General features: G+C 29.8%; 1 protein-coding gene across 1 annotated transcript; it reads left to right on the forward strand.

Annotated features, from left to right (window-relative positions):
- Positions 1 to 6,618: 6,618 nt before the first annotated feature.
- LOC131655096 (probable 2-oxoglutarate-dependent dioxygenase AOP1) lies at positions 6,619 to 7,876 on the forward strand. The gene is made up of 3 exons (XM_058924998.1): positions 6,619 to 6,989; positions 7,107 to 7,437; positions 7,628 to 7,876. The coding sequence occupies exons 1-3, from the start codon at positions 6,619 to 6,621 to the stop codon at positions 7,874 to 7,876; spliced, it is 951 nt and encodes a 316-aa protein (XP_058780981.1).
- The last annotated feature ends 4,609 nt before the right edge of the window (positions 7,877 to 12,485 follow it).

Raw genomic sequence — 12,485 nt, forward strand, 5'->3', positions numbered from 1 at the left:
AGGTTTGAACCTGAGTTACCACATTCCTTCATATGCGCCTATGTTTTATTTGTGAATCTATGTACTTGCAGGTACTGTCAAGGTGATTCAAAGTGGTGAAGTTTATTGATAGCAAAGTTGCAATTAACTATTTAGTTTTGTGGTGACATTACTTGATATCCAACAATATTCAAATGTTTTGTTTTGATGATGAAAAAACCTAATATCAAGCGGTTGAAGATGCTCTCACTATCAAGATGTTTATAAAACTATCACTTTGAAGTCATCTATGTCATTCAACAATTTTCAAGTGAAGAATTATACTTAAAGCTTCTCTGATGGTTTTCTCGCTACACCTGAACATTATTCTTATCTCATAAAAGAGATGCATTTACTGCCTTTCAAAAACCAGCAAATGTTATCTAGAATGAAAAAGGAGTAAGTACTTCATCCATCAGAAATGATCATGGTGGGAAATTCCAAAATGAGGAATTTGAAAGATTTTAAGGAGAACAATATTTGACATACTTTTTCCATTCTACAAACTCCCCAACAAAATAGGGTAGTAGAAAGGAAAATATATCTATAGAAGATACTTATAAGATGATGTAGTAAGCATTACTTTCTATGTTATGAATCATGTCTTTATAAGACCAATTCTAAAGTGGATACCCTATGAGCTATATAAAGGATGAAAGTCGAATATTTTTTATTTACATATATTTGGATACAAATGCTTTATCCTTCACAATGAGAAGTATAACCTCGTAAAATTTGATGCAAAAGTTGACGAAGACATATACACAGGATATTCCATTTTAACAAAAGATTTTATAGCCTTTAACAAAAAAAACTGACTACAAAAGAATCTATTCATGTTACTTTTGATGAAACCAACACTAAACACAATTACTGATTGTACATGTATTCTGGAAAAGTCAAATAGAGAAGAAAATGATCAATAAGTGGAACAAAGTTAAGATCAAGATTTATATAAAGAACAAGGTCATGCCCATTTCGGAAGACCTATAGCTTCACGAGACCAATAAAATTACACTGGTGTTATTTTAGAATAATTGAGTGAAATTGGTAGTATTTTGACTAGCAAAGTTGTTAAGACAACTTCGACAGAAGGATAGCTACAAGGTTTTTCACTTCTTCAAAACAATATTAGGACATAGTATATTTTGGAGAAAGTTCTGATATTTCGATAGAGAAGTTTGAAATAAGGCTAAGAAACTGTTTTTTAGCCTTATCCATTCTTATAATATGCGTGGAAGCCAAGTGGTGAGTGAAGTGCATGCAGGGGAAATGTGTCAAGCAGTGGAGAAAAGACTGTTTGTTACGGTTATTTCATTTTCATTATAAATAAGGATTTTCAATGTTATTTCGTGTGTTCAATTTGTACAAACTCGTATTACTCAAAGTATATAGCGTATTGACAAAAGAGTTTTCGAGTGAAATGTACATATGAATCACCATATTTATTTCATTCAACGCCAAGTCTTTTATATTCATACTGTCTTCATGCACTTTAAATTCCATTCGAACTCATTTTATATTCCTTTACATTTTATTAACTTTTCTTGCATTATCTTAGAGATTAGTGTTGAAACCCTCATTATTAATAAAATCAATGCACATATATCCTAGGATCAATCTAGTCAATCTAGCAAGAAACCAAACTTTAACTTTTGGAAGACTAGTGGTTGTTTATCAAAATCCACGGTAAACAAATTGGCAAAGTTTTTTCCTAGTGGGACCCTTGTGTCAAATCCCTTTTAGTTATTTGTTAGAGTTTTTTTTTCCTGTTCTCAAAATTTTCAAGTCTTAGTATGTATAAGATTGAGGAATGGTAATATTTCAAAAGACTACCCCAATAGGACGAAAAGCAAATACACTGGGATGGAAAATCCAAGAAATAACAATAACAACAATGTAGAACAACCAACTAATACGACAGCGGAGGGAACAATCGTTGCGCATTCGACCGAAGCAATTCCTTCTACTACAAGTATGATATATAATCTGTCTATGGCGCAAAATAGGGGAAATATTAACCCCCAACGACGACGCAGAGTCATCCAGTGACTCCGAATCAACCCCAACAACAATATTAACCAAACTAATCAATAATTAGTAGTACAGATGAATCGAATTGTTAATTTCTTTGGCGTCCCTCAAGCGCCAATTCAATAAATTTGACCAATTGTCCAGTTGCAACCAACTAGGCTTCAAAATGAAGTCTTGGTTATATAAGAGACTGTCAATCAGGGTTAACATTTTGTGCCCCAAGTGGTAGAGGTAAATTAGGGGCGGCAGCTTGTACCCAAAATGGTCGAACAACCCAAAATGGTCGAACAACCAAGAGATGTCAAATGACCAAGAGTGGTGTTGGTAAATAGAAATAAAGATGCTTATGAAGTAGTTCATAGAGTCCAAAGAGAGCAGTTTGAAAGAGAAAATAACTTAGCTACCATGGTCGAAAGGATCATGGCGTGAAATAGAATGAATGTGAGCCTTCACAGACCAAACTATGTTTCCCCTCTGATAGAATAACTCTTACAAACTGAACTTCCTAGGGGATGGAAAGTCCCAAAGTTCACTAAACTTAATGGTGATACTAGTGGGTCTATATTTGAACACATAGCGAGATATTTGACTGAGGCAGGGGACATTACCAACAATGAGAACTTAAGGATGATATACTTTCCTAGTTCTCTTACCAAAAATGCTTTTACTTGGTTTTCGACCCTTCCGACAAATTTCATCCATGAATGGACTCGTTTGGAAAGACTATTCCATGAAAAATAGATGATTATCTAAATAGGTTATGTTTCTTAAAGGCAAGATGTTCCACACAAGTGCCCGAGCATGGGTTGGTCGAAATGGCTGCTGGTGGGTTGAATTATTCCATTAGGAAGAAATTAGATACCACGGTACTTGAGAGATATGACCCAATTGGAAGACAGGGTTCGACAGGTGGAACGCCTCAAGGTTGAAAAGACCAAGTCAAATAAATAGAGGAGATAGGGTAGCCTATGTCGACATGGACAAGGATGATCAAGAGATCAACTTCAATGTTGATAGGTTCGATGAAAGTGAACTCGATTTAGCTGAACTGCGTCTCAACACCCCCTCAGCAAGGTATGTAACCATGTGGATTTTATTCAAAATTTGAGCCAAAGGAAATTGATGAATGTATCATCATCTAACATTGGTCTATTGCTATGCAAGAAAGGTTAAATCAATTTGAGAGAAACAACAGCTAGAAACTCGTTCCCGAAGCTAGTTGAGTGACTGAAACCTTAGTGGATATTTCACAAACAAGCTTAATGTGTTTGGAAACGTTTTGAGAAATAAAACAAGACTCATTACTAAAGATTATAATCAACAACAAATCATAAATCTCAATGAAACTTATACTTTTGTAGCTCAACTTGAAGCCATTAGGATTGTTATAGTTTTCTCATGCATTTTTTTAAAATCCTCCAAATGGATAAAAAGAATGCACTTTTGAACTATTACATCCATAATGAAGTTAATATTCTCCCAATTTTATAAAAATCACATTCTTTGCTTGAAAAAAAAATACTAAGAAGGAAGAATGATGTAACATTTTTTCAAAACCAAGACTTTCCTTCTTGGGCACGCTCTTTTTGTCGATTTGATGCTACTAAAGAATCCTTGTGCAAGAATATTTTTGATATAATGCAGACTAAAATAGAAAAAATATAGAGCCTTTTGTACTTTAATGGGTGTATAAGAAGAAATGGTTACCTAATGGTGATTGTCAATCTTGATGGATTTGATCAAGTTATTGATGGTGTTCTTTAATGAATGTGATAAAGGTGTTAACGATGATCATGGAACCTTTTAGAAGAGAAGGAAAATCAATGGTGGGTTGTCATTCAATCAAGGGGGAGTTTTCTCAAATTATCTTGTGATTTTAAGGTAGTATGCTAAATAGAGATTGAAAAATTGGAAAACTCTGATCGAATCTCTATTAAGTGATTTATTAATTGGTTAGTCAATTTTTTTTGTCACTAACCTTGTGTGATTTTTAAGATTTTGAGGAGCAAAACTTTGTTCCAAATACCTAGAGCCCAATACTAATCTAAGGCCCAATGAGACTAAAAACAGGTTCTCCAAAAGACTTCTAAGGGAAATAATTATCTCTCGGAGAAATCTAAGCAAGAAAGACTCCAAAATGTCCTCTCGATTTAGAAAACTTTAAAGACTTATGAGTTATGTTCGAGAAAGAATTATGGGAAAAGTTCTCCAAATATTACCCAATGTTTGATTTAAAATATGAATACTACCGTCTGTGGGGAGTAATAAGATTTTAGATTCTACTTTTAATGTCTTACTTTAGACTGCTTATGTCCATCTCTATAAGGTAGCATGTTCCTTTTAAATAGGATCTATATGCTTTATTTGCTTTTACCTATTAATTATGCCAAAGGGGGATAAGTGTACTCTCAGTGGAGTAGAGTAGACTCTTTACTTAATTGAGGGAGAGTTTAATTACTCTAGTTATATATCTATCTAGTTGTGTTTCACCACCTCTTTGAGAGATGCATTGTCATCATAAAAAAGGTGGAGAATGTGGATATATGTGCTTGAAGGTATAAAGTTGATAATTCCACAAAAGGTCCTCTTGAAGTTTTGATGACGACAATAGTTGTTGAAGCTGGTAGAAATAACTTTTAACTCTATGATGGTAACCTAACTAGAAAATCATCTTAAGCATCATCAAGAAAAGATACTCAAGATTGAAGTTCTTATACGATCGGTGTATCCGGAAAAGAATATTGAAGCCTCTAAATAATGAAAGAGAGGAAGTGTGAAAGCCTGTTAGGTTGTGTCTTCCAAAGTAACTAGAGTTTTGTAAAATTAAGAAAACAAATCTTAAGTGCTAAGGCAACTCACACACTCACTTAAAAGTATTTTTCTAACCATTTTATATCTTAAAAATGTTTTCAAACAAATCCAAGTGATTGAGTTGTCAACTATTGTTTAAATAGATTTTTAAACTAACCAGTTGATTGTGAACTCAAGCCAATCGATTGGGAGAAATTGTTTGAACCTACAAACCGATCGGATAATTAAAGCAATCGATTAAAGAAAGCCTAAACGATTAACCAAAAAATTAAGAAAACACCTTAATGATTTGTAATGAATCTATCAAATACTTCCATGTTGGGCAAGGTAATCGATAAAAAAAATGACTATTCCAATCAATTGGAGTGTTATGTCAATCGATTGGCTCATCAATTCTACCCATGAATTATTTCTTTTACTGAATTTTCCAACTCTTATATAAAGAAGTCTCGCCTCCTCTTCCTTTCACGCCACTTTCTAAAACTTTACATTTCTTTTAGGATTTATCTATCTATTTTCTCTCTAGTAATATTACTTTTCCACTTAAATTTGTCATAGTGCTTTTGAGTGAAACTTTGCTTGTGAGGAGGAGTTTGTAAGTGGTCGTGTTGTTTGTTTAATTTTTAAGAGTGTGATACTCTTGAGAAAATTGAGTTTAGTTCGTGAGATGAACCAGTCATAAGATCTCTGTTTTGGTTTATTGAGTTTTATCAGAAAAAGTTCTATTTTGGTTATTGAAATAAACTTGAAAATCTATAAAGGTTCAATATCTTATCTTGGGGGTAAAAGCTATATTTGGTTAGAGATCAGCCTCTAAAAATCTCAAGATCAGATTGTATTAAGGTTCGTGAGCATAACCTGTAAAAACTCAACAGTTTGTAGGCAAAATCTCAAGAAGATCTCTTGGAGACATGATTAAGCCAGCGTTCTGCCAAACTTGACTAACTCTCAAGTGCAATTTCTCTAACTCTTATTCTCTTTATTTTCTGCTATATAGCATTTTTATATTTACTGCTATTTACTCTTAAGAAGCTACTAACACAACTACAAGTTTAATAGAAAAATACAAAAATAATTGCGATATTTAAATACTACTATTCACCCCACACTTGTGCTTGAAATCACTTGTCTAACAACTCATGCCTTAAGGAAAACTAATACGTGTGCTGATTTGTTGGTCAAAGAAAATCACTCTTAATTAGTTTCCATTACTTTAGTTGCATGCCTCTTAGCCTTGATCCCCCTTGGTTGCTAACAAGTTAGGCATGTCTAAATTTAGGTTCACCTCCCTTTGTAACAACTTTTTTTTAATATATTGACTTTCATCAAATTAAATTATGGTGCAATTATAAAAAAAAATATTAATATTTAAAGGAAAATTGAAAAGTACCCTCATTTTAAAATATATTTTAAATTGTTTTCTAGAAAATAAATTCAAAGAACCATTTAATTTTTGAAAATAATAATAATAATTATTATAATGATAAAACAAGTCAATTGAAATTAATTTACTTATACCCACTAATTTAAGACAATATTGAATTATCAAGCTTTAGGTTCACCACTCACTAGTTTGTGTAGTGTTGCTTGCTTGTATTGCCTTTCATCTTTCAATATATATATATATATATATATATATATATATATATATATATATATATATATATATATATATATATATATATATATATAATTGAATATTATGATTGAAAACAATACAATTCACATTACAAAATAGGATAAAGAAGAAGAAAAATGGATAGTGAGAGTGGAATCCCAATTTTAGATTTTCGTAAGAGCACAAGAATAATTTTAGAAGAAGGAAGTCAAGGATGGAAAGAAATGAGTAAGAAAGTAATAGAAACATTTGAGAGTCATGGTGTTTTTCTCTTAAGGTGCGATGAAATACCGAATAAATTACAAAAGGAAATGTTCACATGCATGAAATCTTTGTTTGAGCTACCTGAGGAGACGAAGCTAAAGTTCTCAGACTCAAGGCTTGCTAGGGGAAGCAAGATTTCGTTCATTCCCCATAGTCAATCATTTGGAATTGAAGATGCTTTTAAACTAGAAACAACTCAAAATTTCACTAATCGCATGTGGCCAGAAGGAAATCCAACATTTTGGTAATTAATTACTAAATTAATTTTTTTATATTAAATAAAGTTTAATTTCATAATTTAATTTTGAAATACAGTATTATTTTTTAATGGAGTGAGGCATAATCGTATATGTATATGTAGTGAGACACTATTTTCTTTTGTCTCAAAAGCACGAGAACTAAACTCCCTTATCCTAAAGATGATTGTGGAGGGATTTGACCTTCTTGAAAAGTACAATTTAGAAATTGAAAAGTTAAGCAGCGACACTAATTCACGATTGACAATGTACCAATTTTCGGTAGAAAACAAAGACTCTGCAGTTACTTTTGTGCCTCACACCGACAAAAGCACCATAACCCTTATATGCGAGAATGAAATCCAAGGCTTACAGGTGTTACAAAAATCGGGCAATTGGGTTAACGTAAATGTTCCTTCAAATGGATTTGTTGTAATTGTTGGTGACATATTGCAGGTAAACTATAATGGTATATAAATAAAATATATCAAGTTTTGTTTTTTGCATTTATTTTTTATTTTAATTAATCCATTCTTTAAATAATTATGTTTTAATAATTTTATTATTCTTTAATAAAATAAATAGCTTTTTTATATAAATAATCATATTGAGTGATTTGTTAATAACTATAATGATTGATGTATAGACATGGAGTAATGGAAGATTTGAAGCACCTATGCACAGAGTTGTGCTAAAAGGAGACAACAAAGAAAGATTTGTATTTGTTCTTTTTTCATTTCCAAAAAAAGACACACTCATTAAAATTCCTTCTGAGTTGGTAGATGAAGAAGATCACCCTCTCCGTTACAAGTCATTTAAATATGAGGAGTTCATCAATTTTATTAACACAACTGGTACTAAAGAGGGAGCACTTGAAGAATTTGCTGGACTTTGATGTCACATTTTTTATTCGAGAATAATCAAATAATATGTATTACCTTCTTTCTTTCATATAATGCAAATAATCAAATAATATGTATTATCTTCTTTCTTTCATATAATGCGAATAATTAAATAATATGTATTACCTTCTTTCTTTCATATAATGCAAATAATCGAATAATATGTATTACCTTCTTTCTTTCATATAATGCAAATAATCAAATAATATGTATTATCTTCTTTCTTTCATATAATGCAAATAATCAAATAATATGTATTACCTTCTTTCTTTCATATAATGCGAATAATCAAATAATATGCATTACCTTCTTTCTTTCATATAATGCAAATAATCAAATAATATGTATTATCTTCTTTCTTTCATATAATGCGAATAATCAAATAAAATGTATTACCTTCTTTCTTTCATATAATGCCAATAATCAAATAATATGTATTACCTTCTTTCTTTCATATAATGCGAATAATCAAATAATATGTATTACCTTCTTTCTTTCATATAATGCGAATAATCAAATAATATGTATTACCTTCTTTCTTTCATATAATGCGAATAATCAAATAATATGTATTACCTTCTATCTTTCATATAATGCAAAATTACTTATATTTTTATGAGTTTAAATAAATGATAAAACTGGAACAAAATATAATTACAGCAAAAATTAGCATTCTTTTTATATTTTAATAATAGCATATTATCAAATAAAAAAAAGAGAAAAATATGAGAAAACATAAAATCTAATTATCAAAAAATTAATAATTAGAACGATAGTTAAACATATGTAATCTATCTGCATATATACTTTCTTCTTTAAAAAATGAGATATCTTAAATTTAAACAAGAGCATAGTCTAAGTATTCTTCCATTTAATTAAAACATGTTAAGGGATATTATTCAAATTTAAAAATACAGAATAGTTAGCATTGAATCAATATCAAATTAATGATTTCCCTAATTTTTTTTATTACCATATTGACATATTCAATAGCAATCATGATTGTATGCCATTCAAACTTAAGAAAAGTGCAAACTCAATTCTTAGCCTTAAAAAACCACACCAAATGTTAGTTGGCTGAAGAATGAAAAAATTAAAAATAAAATGGTAAAAATAATGAATAAAATTGAAAATAATCATTTCAATTGGAAAAGAAAGATAAAATTTTATGTTGAATAATTTTAAATTTTTTTAAAACTACAATAAAATAAGTGTAGTTATATCAAAAATTGACAGTCCCTTTATATTTTGTATGTAAAATCGATTTGTTTTATATATTAATATATAGAAAATTCACTTATTTGCTTGAGTTAAGGACCTGTTTGTTTTGGTTTTTTTAAAAATAATTTTTATAGTGTTACATAATTTTGTGAAAAATAATTTTACAAAGAAATTTTTTATAAAAGCTTCAAATGAAAATTTTGTTTGAATAGTTATTCTTAAAATGTGATTTTAGGTATTTCATCTATTTATAGCAAAAAAAAATTAGATATCAAAATTTTAAAAAATCATTTAATTTTGAAGCTATTTCAAATAGATTTTCATAAAATCATTTTTCAAATATAATTTTTGAAAAAATTACGATTTTGACTGAGTTTTGGTCTTAATAATGTGTGTTTATGTTATAGGATGTTAAAATTAGTGTTTCATTTTTAAAAAAAAAAACGAATATAAAAAAATTTGTAATATTTTAAAAAACTATTTTGAAAAATCTATTTTAAAAAATACAAAGAAAAAATCTATTTTTTTTTAAAACTGAAACAAACAGGCCCTAAATATCACAAAATTACAACTAAAATTGTTACGAAAAAATAAAAATTAAGAAGAAAAAATTAACACCAAAATTTGACATCTCTTTTACATCTAGAAGATAAAAATATAATATATTTTTCAAATTCAATTTTTCTTCTTCGTATGTAAAGGTAAAATCAGTATAAAAGAGAAAACAAATTAAATAAAAAAATAATAATAAAAGAAAAATTTACAAAAATCTATCATCCTCTTCCTATAAAGATTTCTTTTGTTTTTTATAAATATCTATATATTTCATAATGATGTTTTTAAATGTGATGAATAAAATATGTAAGATTCCTATTTTAAGCCGTTTATTAAAATGACTAATTATTTTATAAATTAATGAAATTTGGAGGATAAGTGTAAAATGATCAAGATAATGAAGTGCATTTTAGTATTTCTCAACGAAGTCACATTATGTTTAAAAAAAATTTTAATCAAAAGTGGGAATTGGTCCATGATATATAAAAGTAAAAATTAAGTATACAAAAATAGGGGAAAAAGACTAAAACCTCAAACACGTAAGTTAGGAAGACCTAACTTGTTTCTATTGAAATTCCTAGTTACATTGAGGTGTAAACAATTTCATCAGGTATAGTTAGCGATTAATAATTTTAAATTAGCAATCTTATCAGCACAGTGATCTCCTTCTCTGTAGATGTGAGTTGCCATGAAGTTGAAATTTTTAAGGGTGTCTATTTTTAAGCTTCCAAGGCACAATTGAAGCATTGATAAAAGCAAGCAGGGGCGGATGCACATATTGTGTTAAGGGGGCTTCAGCCCCCACAAAGACAAAAAATTGTTTGTTACAAACAACTAAAATTTTCCATTTGCCTCGTTAAAAATATTTGTTATTTATTTAAATCAATCTTGAATAAAATAAAATAATATTAATTTTTAATTATTATGTTTAATTAGATACACTTATGTAACATTAAATACATACCACAATATAAATTTAAAATTGATTGTCCGGTGAGAAATTTATTTTTATATATATATATATATATATATATATATATATATATATATATATATATATATATATATAGATTATTTCCTAATTAATTTTACAAATATTTGCATATGATGTGTAAAAAATATGTATATTGTGAATGTATAATTAATAATTTTTATAAAAAAAATCATACTTTTAAGCGGAAATATCGTTCTACATATTATAAATTATTATTTTTTTGAAAATTTTAACTTAATCTTATAGTATAATGGTTTAACTGTGATGATATTTTATGTATAATTTTAGATCGAATTTAAGTAGCCATATTTTCTTATCTTGATAATTATAGTATAAAAAAATTTGCCCCCACTATTAAATATTTCTGGATCCGCCATTGAAAACAAGCACCACAACCTTAGAATCAGACTCCATCCACAAATTGTGTCAATTCTGACTAAAAACATGCTCCATGGCTAAGATGGCTCCCATGAACTCCACATATAAAGCATTGACTAGACCAAAAAAACTAGCAAAACTGCCCAAATGATCATCTTATGATTGCGAAAAATACCACCACAAGCTGCCACCACCGGCAGAGTACCAACTACAGCCCCATCCGTGATAACTTTAACCTACAACAAAGGTGGGGAACTCCACAAAACCTCGATACAAAACTTCACTTTTAGAGGGTGCGCAGTGACATCAAAATAACAAGATTTTTTCTTTAGCCACCTCCCTATGGGGGTGACCCCCAGCGAAAAACCAAAACTACCCCTGCTTCGGAAATGAACTTCCGAAGCGCTTTTTTTTTTGAATTTTTTTTGTCTTCGGACATGAACTTCCGAAGATGTCAAAACCGTTAATATTTTCGGAAGTTCATTTCCGAAAATATTTCTGCATATACAAATTTCCCTCCTTCACTATTTCATCATTTTTCTCCAACACTTTTTCAAACCCTCTACAAAACCCAATCAATCTCCATCCATTTTTTGTCCTAAAATCAAGTTTCAAACTGTTGATCACGTTAAAGGGAGCATAGAAAGCTACAATTTCAGGTAACTTTAATTATACGTTTCAAAATGTTGACTCATCCCCACCTACCTGTGATCAACAATATGTAACTTTAATTATATGTAATATTATCGTTGTAATCTTCACCCGATTAAATAAAGCGAATTGTTGTTGTTTTTCATTTTCTTCTGTCAAGACATATTTTCGGAAGTTCATTTTCGAATTCCCCAAGGGGGGTGCGTCCGGAGATGAACTTCCGAAACACCATATTTTCTGAAAAAGTAACTTTATTTCGGAGATGAATCTCCGAACTCAATATTTTATATTAAAAAAAACACGTTTTCTGAGATGCATTTCCGAAAACACCTTTTTTAAGAAAAAAAGTACAGTTTCGAAAATGAACTTCCGAAACAAGGGGTATTGTGGTAAATTCACCAGGAGTGGTCAAGAAGGTTGGGAGGTGGGTGAAGAAATTTTCAATAACAAAGTCCTGAATATCATTGTTAGAGCAATTTGAAGTGAGATTACTTGCTAAAACAGTGAGACAAAGGATGTAGGCACAACCAGATTTCCATTAGGAGACCTAGTTTTGAAAACGAGCAATATTCCGAGCATTCCATTGAACAGTGCTTTAAGAATGACAACTTTGTATTGCAAGGAGTGCCTACTGCCAATGCCCTCTTTTATCACGGGTGGGTGGCACATTATGTTTTCATTCAAGTAAAACACAATTAGATTTAAGTGAGTAATTAAGTCCTTGAGTTTAGTTTTTTTTGACAAAGGGCTTTTTGGGAATTCCAACTAAAAGGTATGGGCATAATAGTCTTTGTGGTTCCAAA

This window comes from Vicia villosa, linkage group LG3 (assembly GCF_029867415.1).
Source record: "Vicia villosa cultivar HV-30 ecotype Madison, WI linkage group LG3, Vvil1.0, whole genome shotgun sequence".
In the NCBI taxonomy this organism is placed as follows: Eukaryota; Viridiplantae; Streptophyta; class Magnoliopsida; order Fabales; family Fabaceae; genus Vicia; species Vicia villosa.

Excerpts from the sequence above, each read along its gene's own strand:
- LOC131655096 (XM_058924998.1), top strand. The coding sequence starts at position 6,619 with ATGGATAGTGAGAGTGGAATCCCAATTTTAGATTTTCGTAAGAGCACA. Across the intron at positions 6,990-7,106 it reads GAAGGAAATCCAACATTTTG|TGAGACACTATTTTCTTTTG; the intron begins GTAATTAATTAC and ends ATGTATATGTAG. Across the intron at positions 7,438-7,627 it reads TTGTTGGTGACATATTGCAG|ACATGGAGTAATGGAAGATT; the intron begins GTAAACTATAAT and ends ATTGATGTATAG.